This window comes from Nelusetta ayraudi, unplaced genomic scaffold (assembly GCF_046127955.1).
Source record: "Nelusetta ayraudi isolate G7.1 ecotype Tasmania unplaced genomic scaffold, CSIRO-AGI_Nayr_v1 ptg000168l, whole genome shotgun sequence".
NCBI classification, from domain to species: domain Eukaryota; kingdom Metazoa; phylum Chordata; class Actinopteri; order Tetraodontiformes; family Monacanthidae; genus Nelusetta; species Nelusetta ayraudi.
In genome coordinates, this window is record NW_027466218.1 from 1,987,217 (window position 1) to 2,002,648 (window position 15,432).

The 15,432-nt window shown below is 45.8% G+C and overlaps 3 protein-coding genes across 3 annotated transcripts; 2 read left to right on the plus strand and 1 right to left on the minus strand.

Annotated features, from left to right (window-relative positions):
- The first annotated feature begins 334 nt into the window (after positions 1-334).
- On the plus strand, positions 335-2,969 carry tpgs2 (tubulin polyglutamylase complex subunit 2). The gene is made up of 7 exons (XM_076014257.1): positions 335-529; positions 611-690; positions 782-869; positions 962-1,102; positions 1,172-1,285; positions 1,374-1,537; positions 2,043-2,969. Exons 1-7 carry the CDS (start codon positions 454-456, stop codon positions 2,259-2,261), a joined length of 882 nt encoding a protein of 293 aa, XP_075870372.1. The 5' UTR covers positions 335-453; the 3' UTR covers positions 2,262-2,969.
- On the minus strand, positions 1,677-7,598 carry aqp7 (aquaporin 7). Its single transcript, XM_076014254.1, has 6 exons — positions 7,211-7,598; positions 6,354-6,480; positions 5,796-5,933; positions 4,969-5,087; positions 4,655-4,872; positions 1,677-4,061 (listed from the first exon to the last, which is right to left on the minus strand). Exons 1-6 carry the CDS (start codon positions 7,346-7,348, stop codon positions 3,863-3,865), a joined length of 939 nt encoding a protein of 312 aa, XP_075870369.1. The 5' UTR covers positions 7,349-7,598; the 3' UTR covers positions 1,677-3,862.
- A 2,323-nt stretch (positions 7,599-9,921) lies between these two features.
- On the plus strand, positions 9,922-15,332 carry LOC142880424 (retinol dehydrogenase 12). Its single transcript, XM_076014342.1, has 6 exons — positions 9,922-10,195; positions 12,271-12,510; positions 12,777-12,866; positions 12,968-13,156; positions 13,721-13,830; positions 14,935-15,332. Exons 1-6 carry the CDS (start codon positions 10,039-10,041, stop codon positions 15,112-15,114), a joined length of 966 nt encoding a protein of 321 aa, XP_075870457.1. The 5' UTR covers positions 9,922-10,038; the 3' UTR covers positions 15,115-15,332.
- Positions 15,333-15,432: the final 100 nt, after the last annotated feature.

Sequence of the window (15,432 nt, forward strand, 5' to 3'; positions counted from 1 at the left end):
CGCAAAGCACTTTGAGCTGCATTTCACGTATTAAAAGGTACTATACAAACTATATATATCCCGAGATTTCTTAGACTACATATATAGTCTTTTAGGTTCATCGTGTGCACTGCACCCTCACCATTACCACCACCGTGCTCGTGTCAGCAGGTGTTAGAATCATAATGCTAAAAAAATGATGACTATGAATTATTACTAAGCGATTCCTTTTCCCTCGGTCACCGATGGTGGCGCACTCGATGGGAAATCAGCAAGTTTACTATAAAAGAAGAAGAGACGTTGCCGGGCCCAATCAAATGAGTTCGGGGCGTGGTTATCCCCATTTCATCCTAGGGAGAGAAACCTCGCAGGAGGCGCCTGGCTGGTGCACCAGAGGTGAACTGTGGTCGTGTCGCCAGAGAAGGATGCTTCCATAGTTTCCTTTTCTTTACACTCGTCACTTCGATCTTGGACATGGAGGGAATGAAAGACGGACTGTCGTTGAAAGGAGTCGCGGAGAGGCTGACGCTTGGCATCACTCGAGTCCTCGGTATGTATAATGCGCAGCTAGCGAGCTAACAGGGTGACTGTCAACTAATGTAACTGGACGCCTTTTCTCCTGTGGCGTCAGAGAACATGCCTGGTGTGGTCGACGTGCGTTTTGTCGAGAGGGAGCCTGCAGAGAAAAGGAACTTGCTCTCATGGGAGCAGGTAATATTACTGCCGGATGAAATATGTATAGAAAACAATGAGGTTTTTTTTTTTCTGTACTGCATTGTTGTCAATGTCTCTTTGCGCTCAGAAAAACAACTGCATTTTGCCAGAAGACCTGCGTGATTTCTATCTGACAACTGATGGATTCACGCTGACCTGGAGCATTAAACTTGACAGTAGGCGGCGTGCTTAACTGTTCAGCCATTTTTTTCATCCAGCGGTCGAATAAATGAAGTGTGTTCATTCCTGATGTGCACATGTCTTTCAGATGAGTGTGTTCCCCTTGGGTGTATGATGATTAACAGTGTGGCCAGGTTGTGCCCTCTGCTGCAGCAAGTGTCATTGTTCTCTCTGCCCAACGCACCCTCGCTGAGTGACCTGGACTGGGAGGAGAGCGAAAGAGACAGCGGTAAAACACATTGGTGTGTAAGAGTAAGTCCTCGATGTCAAAAACCCTCTGTTTTTCTTCTTCAATCAGGGACTGCGGACCCTCCGGCTCCACCCCACTTTGATTCACGGAGCCGCATCTTCGAGCTGGATTCCTGTGGCGGGAATGGCAAAGTCTGCCTCGTCTACAAAAACTGCACTCCAGGTGTTCTGTTTCTCTTCCTGCAGTTTTATTTCAATAAGTACGCAAAACCTTTGTCAGAGTTCTCAACGTTCAGAAATGTCTCTTCAAGGTGTCGTCGCCCAGCAGAGTGAAGTCTGGTTCCTCGATCGCTCGCTGTGCTGGCACTTCCTGACGTCCACGTTCACCTCCTACTACAGACTGATGATCACACACCTCGGCCTGCCCGAGTGGCAGTACGCCTTCACCCCGTACGGGCCCAGCCCTCAGGCCAAGGTAGCAAGGCAGAGCATTCAGACCTTAGGGTTGTGAATCAATCTGTCCTTCTTAAATGTGACTCCTTGGTGCATGAGAGGTTTTTTCTTGAACTGGCCGTACAGTACAGTATTAGAACGCACATTAAATATAGCTGGGATACAGGAATGAAAAAAATCTGCAGGATTTATTAGAAATTACAACATATGTCTTGATGAACTTTCAACTTAATATTAATAAAAATGCATTTATTTATATGTATATTCAACTGAATACACATCAAACAGTATAATTCCCTACCACAAAGATAAGAAAATTTACATTTATCATACTGTCAGTTTTGTTCTGTTGTTTTTCGATAAAAGCCACAAAGTTCTCGCCTTGAGATTTAAAATGCACAAAACATAAGAATGTTCGATAAGAAATCAACATTCTCTCATCTCGCATTTGGCTCACGAAGCTGGACATTATTACGAGTTGTTAGTTTCACACTAATAGTAACAGTCTGTCTCTCCCGCCTCTGTAGCAGTGGGCCTCACTGTACCAGCCGCTGATATTCAGCAGCGAGGCCGGTTCGTCCGATACCACCGGAGACGTACACCTGAACAAGCTGGACCCCACGAAGGCCTTCAGAGGCAGAGCAAAGGCGCCTGTCCCCAAAAAGAAGCAACCGGCACAGTGCAACTCGGGAGCCGCCGCTGCCACCAAGAGCAGCGCAGGAAAACAGACTGGAACAAAGCGGTGAGAAGAATCCCGGCTGAAAACATTCCAAGCAGGCTCTGAACAGCAAACACTGTACAGCGGCCCGGCTCACCGTTTGCGTTGTTTGCCTGGACAGTTTGCTGCATGTGCAAGTCCATGCACAGCACAGGTGAATTTACCTTTAGCCAGATAGTATTTCTGACACCCTCCCTCTTCATTGTGGTGCGTGTTTCAATCTAGCATGCACCGAATATCAATTAACACGTACACAGTGTGCAGTATTTTACAGTATGTTCACAGGAAGAGATGCTATGAACTGCACGCATACATGAACCTGATCACCTGCTGCATTATCTAAGAGAGGTATATTCCAGGTTAATCCAGTCCTCAGTAGTGTTTCTGTCAACTGCATCGTTGACTTTCATGTTTGACACAATCATTTTTCTGTAATAACTCCTTGCCAATGTTTTCTAACTGATATGAGAAGATTGCGTTTCCGCATTAATGCGATGGGAGAAAAACAAAACATGTCTCTGCTTCAGGCAGAGGTCCTGTACTACAGACTGTGTGCTTCGGACTTTGAGGAACACTTTAAAATTTCTAAATAATTAATAATCACTGTTATGAAGAGCAGTGGTCGCAGAGATGTTTTTGAATTTTTGTTGTTATTTTTAATCAGTTAGAAGCTACTGTAATACTTCTGCTGTTCCATTTAAAAAAAAAATAATAACTTAGTGCAACATCTTAAAAAGCGTCTTCTTTTTTTCTTTGCACGTAGCAGCACACTGATCCTACCTTTTCACAATCTAGCAGTACTGTTACATTTGCTAATCTCATATATTCATATATATATGATGCACTTTACGTTAAATCAGCTGTTATTAAGTCTCAATCAGTACATTTACATGCGCACTCATTTTCCAGCTTTTGCTCTGATTCCAAAGAATGCGGCATTCCAATTTATGCTGCTTTTTTTCCCCCTGTCTAATGAAAATGAATGCGCCACTGTTGTCACAGTTTACCAGCAGCTGTGCGCGTGTTCAGATTACATTTGTTAGGGAGACACAGCAGGGACTGGTGGGACCGAGTGGTCCTGAAAGAGTTCAGTGGTGAGGAACGATGAGAAGAAGTTTGGAATTTCCTGCAGGGCTTTTTTAAAAGTTTACAATGATGGAGAGAACCATGTGTCTCCAGGGTGGGACAGCGCACGCTCCAGCGGAGGTGCAAGTGGCAACTGTGACTGTGCAAAATCCTTGTACGTTCAGTCAGTTCATTCATTTGAAACCCGGCCAGTGTTACAATATACACTTTAACCACTACTTGTTTCGTCCACACGACCTCTTCTGAAGTGCGCTGGAATGTTCTTGTGCATGTAAACATACCAAATGAGTTTTTTTTTCTCATTTTCACCCCGCATCATCATGCATGAAAATGTATCGTGACTGTAATGTACGCCCACCACCGGTATGGACGCTATTGAGCTCCTCGGCCTGCTGCCGACATTACTCCCAAAATAGACTCAAAATAGTTTGAGATATTCCCCACCGTGACTCAGTCCTCTGATCCCTCACATGGCCTTGATGTGGCAAAGTGTCCCTGCTGCGAACTCGCCGAGGGTGTGGGGGACACCCTGCGTGGAGCCGGTTAGTGGGAGTCTGTGCCGCATGTGTTGTTGCAGGTGTTTTCTTGTTTCGCCAGCGGGACCGACTCCTCCTTTGTCTTCTGGCGCTCCTCTGAGTCGGGTGGGTGGTGCATTTCCACCATGGCCCTGTAGACCCCGCCGCCCAGTAGTCCTCCAATGAGCGGTGCAGTTAAAGGCACCCACCACCAGCCGTTCCCAGCCCTGCAAAGATAAACGGAACAAGATGAGCTGCGTGTTTTGCAACGGCTGGAGGTTTTTTGCAAACCTGTGCCGCCCGGTGGCTGCGTTTAAGTAAACTCCAGACAAAACCAGTAAAGTGGAGACATCACTTCCCACACAAAAAGCCCTCGGTGAAGAATCAAAAAATGACCGTGCTGTTCTAATAAGAGTGCAGCCACTGCAGCATCCCCGCTGATCTCTTCAGCAGCAGTTTGGCCCACCGACACTTCCTCTGTTTGCTTTTTGTTTTATTCTGCGGGCTACCAGAGCCACCTGGAGCAGCGGCTCAATGCTTTTGCCAAAAAGTCTGAAAGGATGCTGAGTGGTTTTGGAATACCAAAAAACCGCCAAATTGACAAAAAAACGGAAAATGGGGAGGATTGAAATCTCAGTGGTTCAGCCGCCGTGCAGCGTTCACCACAAGTTGACACACTTCCCTAGATTTGTTGTTCTTTTGTCCGCCTTCTTCAGAAGTGTAGAAGGCGGAAGCTTTGCCGAAATATGTCAAGGTAAGAATCTATGAAAAACGAAGACATAATGAAAACAATGGAATGACACACATTCCTTCTGCATACCTGAAGACGTCGACTCCCCAGCCTGCTATGGCGGTGAAGATCCTCGGTCCAATGTCTCTGGTGGGGTTGATGGCGTAGCCGCTGTTGCTGCCCAGCGAGATCCCAATGAGCAACACCAGGAGTCCCACCGTGATTGGCTCGCTGCCCACAGGGGCAGGTTTGTTCTTCTGGTCGGCCAGAGCCAGCAGGCAGAGCAGCAGCATGGCTGTGCCAAACACCTAGCACAGAGACATGACATGGATCACACTGAGAAGGTGAAGCAGCTGCGTCACAAATGTGAGGAAAGAGGTCTTGGTTTTGTCTGTGCGTGCTACCTGGTCAATGAACCCAGCCGTCAGGGAAAGGTAAGGAGCGGGATAGGTGGCGAAGATGCCCGCCGTGGCCCTTTCGCCAGTCACAGTGAGGTTTCCTCCGCAATAGGTGTGTATGGCCTCTGCACATTGCAAGAATTTTGATGGCATATTTCATCGAAAATGAAACTGACAATATTTTTTAGTGCCACTTATCAAATAGTGGAACTTCATGGATGGTAAGAATCCCACCGAAAAAGAGCCTCCGTCCTGCTCATGTGGTATCATCCAGAAACCTACTTTGTCTCCAAACAGCCATGTCAATCTTTTTAGAAACTATCTTTTTAGACAAAATATCCTCTGTGGCCTTGGTCCTGTTTGCTTGCACAAAAATGCCTGGGTAGTTTACATGCTACAGGAACGTGCCTTGCTTGGAAAACTAACACAATCGCTCCACAAATGCCCCTGTCCAGCAGGCTCCAGTGGATATTCTGGCTAAAACAGGGTGTTGACACGGCAAATATTTGTAGGGAGGATTAAATGTCACCACACTGGTATAACAGGGACTTGTATTTTTCTTTGGTTGTTTTGTTGTTGTTCTCTTTTCATGACCATGGCTGCAGTTTTGTTGGGGAGAATCTTTTTTTTGTGTGTGTAAAACTCCACAGTGGTCACATGGATTAGGAACCATCGCCAAAGCCTCCAATTAGCAAGTAGTGAAAAAAGAAAATGAGTTCAACTCTGATTGGACCAGACTTTCATCACTACTCTTGGGAAACAGGAGTACAGAGAGAAGTGAATTCTTTAAACCACAATTCAGGCGTTTACCGTCTGCACTCAGTCGCTCTCACCGTAGTAGATGGCGTAGATGGTCCCTGCTGCGAGAAACGAGCCCAGAAACTGCGAGAAGATGTAGAGGGGCAGCATCTTCCACGCCAGGCGGCCGAAGGCGCACATGGTGAGCGACACGGCCGTGTTCATGTGAGCTCCTGAAAGTTTGGTTGAAGAGGGAAGAGCGTCAGACAGTCAGTCGTAATGGTTTAGTGTTGTAGTCAAGACCGCACCAACCGAGACCAAGACAATATCAAGACAAGAGTATCAAGGTCGAGACAAGACCAAAACATTTGGGGTTCGAGATCAAGACAAGACCAAGACTTTAAATATCAGAAAAATAACAGCAGAGCGTAAAAAGGCAGCAGCTGGATTCTTTTCTGTTATTATCTGGACTGGTCTTGATCAAAAATCCTGAGTCCATCCAGACCGAGACAAGACCGAGTAAAAATGCCTCCAAGACGAGACTGAGATGTTTGAAAAGTGGTCTCCAGACCAAGACCAATCTCGAGTACTACAACAATAGACTGGTTGGTTTTTGCGAGGACTGCAAAGGGACTCGGCGGGAGCTCCTCTACCTGAGACCTTCCCTCCGACATGCACTCCCATGGCAACGGCCAGGCCGAAGCCCAGGTTGATGCTGATGTAGTGTCCGAAGGCCCCCTGTCCCGTCACCACCTGGGCCACGGAGCCCAGGCCGAACACCTGGTGTGATGGAAGGAAAGGTGAAAATGATGGAGGTTTGCTTTGACAAATACTGCTAAATATGCAAAGAGGGAAAAACAACTGCAGGGGACGACGGTTTGAATAAGAACATTTTGAAAAGATCACAAATTTAACAGTAAACAGAGATTAGCTGTCTCTTTTTTTTCCCGCTTTCTTGTTTTTGTTCCCAAACCGCTGAGTCAGTGAGCAGAACTTCAGCCAGTTCAGTCTGACCTCAGCAGCCGCAACAGCAAATCACGGACAGGAAACATGCGCTTCCTCTTTCCTGTCTAATTTGGGTGAAAGGGCGAATTTTGATCGTCGAGGGCAAGCTGTTTTGGTTTTTTGTTGTTGTTCACACCACCTGCGTGTCAAGTACACGAGTATGTGGCGCGTGGACTACGTGTGCACGCCGCCTGTTTGACCAGCTGACGCAGCACGCAGCCCCTCCACGCGTCTCTCCTCCCTGATGCCCCCAAAGCAGCACACCAGTCCTGACTGACCCCCAGCCCCTCCCCCCACTTTGCCATGTGACCATGGAGCACGCGAGACACCCTCCATGTGTGTGTGTGTGTGTGACACGTTCACAGGGTCAAGAGCACAATGTCTCCGGCTGACCCACAGACAGAGCGTGGAAGGAGGAAAGCGAGACTGGAGACTTATGAGAGGCATTTTTTCTTCTTTTTATGACGCTGCATGTTATCGTCCTGTGTTGTAGATTGTGTCTTACCATCATTACATAAGTGCAGAGCAATTCAGCGAGTCCAATGCGAAGCAGCTCATTCCTGAGCCAGACTTTGGGACGGGTCCCGTGAACTCCTTTCCTCTTCGAGACCCCCAGTTCGACCGACTCTACCAAATCCTTCATCGTGTCCTCCCTCTTCTTCTCTTCTTCTTCTTCTTCTTCTGTCCCTCCTCTGCTCTTCTGTATCCACTGGAGCACAGTTTAAAGCTCACCAGCAGCAGCGGGACTCATGAGCTCCCTCCCGTGTGACAAGTCGTCCACAAGCGAGTCCTCTCTGTCTGCTCTCCTCCCCTCTTTCCCTCCCCCTGCTGCTGCTCTGCTTTTCTACTCCAACCCCCCTGCCTCTTTCTTTTCAGTGTGTGTGTGTGTGTGTGTGTGTGTCGCCCCGTTACACACACCCATTGGGATCTGTTCTCTTTTTGTGTGTTACTTCCCTCCCCGCACTCCTACCCACAACTCCACCAACCCCGTCGCTGATATGCAGAGCTAAGCCCCTCCCCCTGGTGGTGGAGTATCAGAGGATAACACCTTCATTGACTTTGTGATTGTTTGCTGACTTTCTCTCTTTTTTTGTGTGAGCTTTGAATACTGGCTTGAGTGTAATCCTGTGCGTACAGGATAGCGCGACAATACAGTTCACACAAAAACATTACCGCCGTCCTCACGGTGTTTTTACTGCTTCCAAAATCTTTCATTTAAAACATATGCTGAAAGATGATGTCAAAGATGAGCATATATATTCAGTTAATATAAAATAAACATTTCTCACAATTTGTTTACTGACTTTTCATTTTAATGGAAATACATTCAGAGACATATCGATGTGAGACTCAGAGAGAAACCCTTTTACCCCCCTCCCCTCCCTCAATAAGATCTGCGGTAAATGAAATGTACACACAGATATGAATATATATACAGAAACAAAGTTTGGTCAACGTCTAACTAACTAACTAACTAATTGAAACAAACCAAAAGCTGAAGAGGCAATGTTAGAAAAGCCAGAATTAACATCCGGGTGGGCAGTCCGATTATCCATAACATTATATTTGCTCACTGTGCTGGTAAATTTAACACACTGTGCCTTTTTTATGTATTTGAATGAAATCACATATTTTTGTCCTAAATATGTACATTTATTTTGACATCTGTGTCTGAAAAAAATATATATTTTATTATTTTTATGTGTATGTATTTCGCTATTCAGTTAACAGCTCGTTTAACTGAACAGCTAGTCTTTGTCCTCCTCCCTTATTATTCCGAGTATAACAGTACACCGTTAGTTGACTGTGGCTGCAACTCGTGTTTTACACGTGACCCAGGATATCTTGTTATATATCTTTAGTTAATGTCTAACCTGAACTAGTGACCCTAAGTGATCATGATGGAGTAACCTATAGAGTCCCAACGCGCGCGTGCGTGCGTGCGTGCGTGCGTGCGTGCGTGCGTGCGTGTGTGTGTGTGTGTGTGTGTGTGTCCGTGCCCGTGCCCGTGCATGCGGGTAATAAATTTGACACTTGTTTTGTGTGGAAAATTATTAGAGGGAACAAATCTGTCAATTCACCTCTCATCCACTAGATGTCAGCATAACCGTGAATATGTGTAATTGAGAAGGTGAGAAATATCCATTTGTTCCGCAAAAACATAACATATTTTTATACACTTCCAAAAAATGACATCACACGCTGGACTCACTAACAACCAATACAATTTGTTTGCGTTTCATTTTTGTTCTTCTGCAGGAGAAAAAAAAATGCAGAGCTGTTAGTTGGTTGGGTGGGAGGGAGGGGATTAGTAGTTCTCAGGAGATGTGATGATCCATCACCGCTTACGCTTCTCTTTTTCCCATGAAAGCAGAATTTGAAGTTGTGCTGTACAAAGCAGTTTGGTCGTAATGTTTTGGCTGTTTGGTGTTTCCAGCTTTAGCGAGCTTTACACTGTAAATTCAAGGTGTGCAAAATATATTTTGTTACCCTGTCAAATCATTTTCATTTTTTGAAACAAAAAAAAACAATTTATTTACAGCAACTGCTTGGAGGTGAATTGATAAAGACAGCAGACTGATGATTTTTTTTTATTTATTTTTTTTTCACCTATAATTAAGTTGTGGCAATGGAAAAAAATACCTTTAACAGAGTTTCCCAACAATAATTTGTCTTTCTAGCCTGATCGAATTCCTTGGCACTGTGCCTTATTTATGTATACATACACTCACCCTCATGTACTACACATGCATCCAAGGACACTCACAGGTCCGTCCAAGTCTTGGAAGCTCCAAGAGAAAGTCACTTTTGAGTAAAAGGGTGTAAACATGGCTAAATTCATAATAATTATGCAGTGGATAGTTTTAGTCAATTAGTCACGCTCCACTTAGGTTTCGCATGAACAAGTGAAGAGCTGAGAGTGACCCCTCCCCGGAGGTTCTGGTTTGGATGGAATGCATCTAACTATTTGCTGTCCTCGGTGACTTTCAGTTTGACCTCCGCCGGTGCAGCAAGTTGCAGGCCCACATGACAGACATGTGCCTCGGTGAGGTGAAGTGAGGTGACCCCTAGCAGTGACGTCCAGGGTTTGACTTGCCGCTAATAGAGAGCAGATGTTTCCACAGCGCGCAGGCAGCTGCTGCAGCTCGAGCCCCTCAAGGCCCCTTGTGAATTTATCCACAAGATCAGCGTCACATCAGGAATATCGTTCACTCCTACTCCCATGCGCAATCAGAGGAATGGCGCACGTCCCCGCCCACGCACGTCGAGCACGCTCCCAAGCCTTCTTTCCCCCACGACTTCGTTCAAGTCGCGACCGCTGCAGCAGACGAAATGCAGTGGACTGCTTTGTTTTGCCACCCGCTGTGGGTCGTGTCCACGGCCGTGCTCGCCATGGTCGTGCGCCTGCAGAGGAGAGGGCGCTGGGATCCGCGCGCCTGCCCTGTGCAGCTGAAGGGGAAGACGGCCATCGTGACGGGAGCCAACACAGGTCGCGCTTTTAACTTTTCACTTTTTAAATTCTGCAGGTCCAAAGTCGCGGGGATGTCCTTGCAGCGCGGAGCAATAACTTGATTTGAGCCGTGCGTCTTTATTTCAAGACTGGCTGTTATTAACCCTTGTGCGATCTTAACATTCTGTTTACTCCCCTTGTCCTACGGGTCAAAAATAACCCGCCCTACCAAATCCCCCAAAATAAAGCAATTTAATTGAATTTTAAATCCAAAATCTATTTCTATATATTCTATATCTATAAATATCACTTTTTCTAATGATAGGATTCCTTGAGGAAAAGTCTGAAAATTTCAAATTGGAAAAAGATCGTTTTTTTATTATTTTTTCTCCAGCTAAACATGTTACTGGGTCACTTTTAACCCGCAAGATAAAATAGGGTTAAAGTCCCAATATACATATATACGGTAGGCAGCCCTAATGATTTGTATCGCTCAGACAGTTGAGACTGTGTTCTCGACGGGCAGCTTGCAGCATATGAAGGAGATCATTATTATCACTTGATATTCCCTCTGTAATAGATTGAAATGATTTATAGTAAAAGTGTCATGTCGTGAGTTGTCACTGTTTGGGTGGGCCAACATTTTTTTGGTGTGCGTTAATCGAGCCAATTGGCACCTGTACTGTGTGTGTCTGTTGCCCAGAAGTCACAGAGTAAAAGAAGTGTTCTGAAGACAAGCCGGTCTGATTATTGTGTCCTGCCCAAAAAATACCACTACCTCCAATTTTTTTGTGGCATTCCGCATGCTTGCCTGCCTCAGAGTTTCAACCTGCCAGTGCTGGACTCGGACAGCAGCGCGTGTAATAAACTCCAGACCCTCCAGATGGAGAATGGTAGTTACTGACAACAATTACGGCAAGAAAAGGTTCCAAAAGAGGAGAAAGTCAAGAGGGAGAGAGGGAGGTACAGATGTTTATGAAAGTCTGACATTCCACGCCGTGTCATTTGCTTTACTTGATGTGAACCACGGCGGGTTGAGCCCTTTTAATCCTAAATTCAAACCTTCCACAAATTTTATGACTGCAATCACCAACAATGCAAAGTGTGGTTTTTGCCCCCTCAACCTCATACCATTCCCCAACACACACATGCACACACGCATGGGGCTCATCATGACTTAAAAGGAAAAAAAACCAAAGTTTACAACAGCAATAACAATAAGAAAAAGGACTGACGAACAGCAGATGACGCAGTGGGAAGATCAGGACTCACAGTGAGTGTAAAAGACTGTCATGGTGTAGAGCCATCAGAGTGGCTCTTCTCCTCCGACTCACCGCTTGCGCTCTGGCAGTTTACAAAATGAAAAACGCAAAACGACCCCATAGGTCACAATGCATGTTAGTATGATGGTCCAGTTCACACATTATTTCCCTGCACACTGAGTGTCTGTGGTCTCTAAACTGCACAGCTCTTCTAGACAACAGTGTTTATTTCTGTGCTGTATTACTTATTAAAATGTTCATTGTCATATTTTAAAATATGACTATGATATTAAAAACAGTTAATATTTCAGGGGATTTCCAGTGACTGGATCTTCCGTTAGTGACAAGATATTGGTGACTTATGGGAACAGTTTTCATCGCCCAGATTTTACAAACGGCATTTGTTCAACAATCCATTGCAGAGATACGAAAAACTATCTCTGCAAAGGCAAGACTCTTTAAACCACACATGCACTGTGTTCAACAAACATCCTGGTTCTGGAGTGCTGCCACTCCCACCGGCCCCTCTCTGGAGATTCCAGAGCAGGCTGAGTCTACTTCCAGCAATCAAGCGATCTTTCCATAAAAATAAACACAGCGCAACCAGGACCCCACCGGAGTTATTCTGACTTCCTGAAACTCGTTCACTTTCTTTCTTTAGCTCAGCTTCCATTTCCTCCCCCACCCGTGTTGGCTCTTCCTTTGGTGGCAAATCAGTCATTCATTCATTTGTTTTCCATACCCACTTCTTCTCGAGCTCAGGGTCACGGGGGTCTGCTGGAGCCTATCCCAGCTGTCTTAGGGCGGGTGGCAATTAAGTAAAAGTAAAATGTTGTCCGCCTGCTTTACCAGGGATTGGAAAGTGCATTGCCCTGGACTTTGCCCGACGTGGGGCCCGCGTTATCTTGGCCTGCCGCAGCGAGTCACGGGGCTTGGCGGCGGTCAAAGAGATCCGAGACAAAACAGGAAACCCGGACGTCCACCTGCGTCTGTTGGACCTCACCTCGCTGGACTCTGTGAGGGAGTTTGCCAAGAAGATCATGGAGGAGGAGCCAGCTCTCCACATCCTCGTCAACAATGCCGCTATCTCAGGTACTCATCGGTGAAGCGGGGTTCCAGATTCCGCGTTTTAATCTGATGGAGTGAATCAAGGCGATATCAACACGGAGCCCGTTATTTGTAAATGGGCTGTCAGTGATTCAATCAGTTATATATAACCCAAATAGAATATTTGACTCTCTTTATGAGCCAAGACTTCAAATGCAGTCACGCCATCAGCCAACAAATTCCTCACAATCCCACCTAAAATGAGCCCAAATTCAAAATGCAAGTGTAGAGTGTTTCCTTTACTGCTCCAGGTTTTCCCAGGCAGATAACCAAAGATGGGTTGGATGCAACCTTTGCCACCAACCACCTTGGCCCATTCCTTCTCACCAACCTGCTGCTGGGTGAGGCTCCACAGCTTCCCATTCATTCACCTGACTGGTGCATTGATAGTTGACCTCCCTAATAAACGGCCCACTGTCTCTCTGTCACCATCCCATCGCAGACCTGCTCAAGCGGTCGGTGCTGGCGCGCATCGTCAGCGTCAGCACCATCAACCACTGGAAGGGTGTAGTGGACTTCTCCCATTTCCACGGGGAGAATCTTAAGTACGGCTGGGATCAAGCCTACAACCACTCCAAGCTGCACAACATCATCTGTACCAACGAGTTGGCACGCAGGCTGCAGGGCACAGGTGAGTGGCCGGCGCCACTGCAGGGTCTGCACTGCTGCTTGTACACACAGATACACATTGAAGCGTTGCAAAGTTCAGTCCGTCGGAATCGGACCCACAACCTTCATACTGTCTGCAGTACTGCAAATCCAAGGTATTTTTATACCTAGGACAAACTGCACCCATTTTTGGAATTTTCTAGCATTTTAGCTCCAGGCCCTGTTTTGTTATTCTGTTCATAGAATAGACTGAAAGCAAACTCATTTTAATTTGCTGTTGCCAACAGAGTTTGTTTGTACGTTTTCTCATTCCCTTGGAAAATGTGAGCAGCCTCTCTGTTCGTGGCGGCAGCATCCCTAAATGCACTGTGGTTCGCTGTTTATCCGGCCGGTTCGCCTTTCTCGCAGGAGGACAAAAGACAATTCGATGTCTTGACAAGTTTGTGATTTTGCTGCAGAAATACTCAACCAGCAATGACATAAAAAGGAGGGGGGAAATGATACGCTGGCATGAAGCTAACGCTAGCCACTCACTGCAAGGTAACCATAGTCTCGGTACCAACTGTGTGTGTTTGTGTGTCTTCAGATGTCACGGCAAACTCTGTCCACCCCGGCGTTGTCCTGACTGATGTGATGAGGTATTATCCATCTATGGTCCGCTTCCTTTTCAACACAATTGGAATTTTGTTTTTCAAGGTGAGTCCCGTTCATCTGCGACTCACAGTTCTGTCAACTGTCCTGTCACTTTAAAGAGCCAGCTTACCTAACAAGATAATTCCTTAGTTTAATATGTAATCGACCGCTCACGTGTGTCCTTGCAAGACAGCATTGGGATTGATGGGCTCCAGTTCAAAACCAACAGACTGAGGACATTTATTGGAAGCAAGTTCCTCACAATTTATTTTGAAAGTAACTCGTAATTTAGAAGCACTAACTTTGATATGTGTTCAGGGCGAGAGTTTGGCTGTAGGGAATGGTGGAAAATGAACGGAGCCAGTGTGAAGTCCCTTTTAAAGATTGTCAAGGTTCTCAGTTGTCAAGGTCATCACAGCACTTGAAGTTGAGCTAGCTGGACTGCTTTAGTTAAACCAGTGGAGTTACTTTAAATATTGCTTTACACTCCTCTGCTCCTCACTTTTTTTCATCACTTTATCAGAAAGTCTTTTTGGCTGGTATGTGTGCACGTAATATGATGCATTACACTCTTGCCAGTGATGTGCCAGCCATGAAGCATACGTGAAAACCCTGATTGTGGGAAACCACGAAAACACGCTGTGCGGCCTGTAAGTGCAACCACATGTTTGAAACAGTTCAACTCCATTGCAGAGATGGCATGCACCAAATTTAGGGACTCAGTGCATCAATGATGATTTACCGTGTTGCTCTGATGTGAAGCCGCATTGACACAGTGGATTATTACAGATGACAGCAAAACTGTTCTGGTAAATAATGATAACATGTAAAGTCTGTCTGTCTGTCTGTCTGTCTGTCTGTCTTCTTGCCCCATTTTCTAACTGATCTCAAAATGCAAAAGTCTCAGACATGAAACTCAAGTCTGAATCAAAATCAACAACAGCTTTCCAAATAGTTTTCTCAGGCCAAAATCTATTTAAAGAAATGTAATTTAAAAATCAAATAACCTGTTTTTATTTAATTATTTCTCTGAATCTGTCGCTAACAGCTTCAAGATTTTTGGTTTTACACCAAGAAATTGGGTGCTGGAGGGGGAATGGGGCCTGCTTTGTGATGGCCTGTTAGACTTCAAGTGTCCCAGCCTCTCACTCTGTTTGTCTCCTTCAGTCGGCAAACGAGGGCTCGTTCAGCCCCATCTACTGTGCTGTGGCCGAGGAAATGGTGGGCATCACTGGGAAATACATCGACAGCGACTGCTCCCTGAGTCTGCCCGCCCCTTTGGCCCGAGACCCTGCCCTCGCCGTCAAGGACTTTGAGATTTGCGAGAGGCTAACATCAAAGCTCTGAAGAGACAGCTTCAGAGGCCTGATAAGAGAAGAACGAGGTGAAATTCCACATCGCTGGACTTTCTGAACCATCACCTCTGACATAATAGTCATCAGGTGGTGTGTAGACCGTTCTAATATGGGACTCAAGGACAACTGCGGTGACGGGTTGATATAGCAAGACCTTGTAAAATGGAAAAAATCATTTTAGTTGTTTTTATATACCTGGTAAGTTAAAAACACGGAATTTATCATGCAAAGCACCTAATTTTCTTAAACTAATTTATCTTCAGTCATAGTCAGGGACAGATTAGCAAATGTTTGTCGTTTGCGTTTGGTA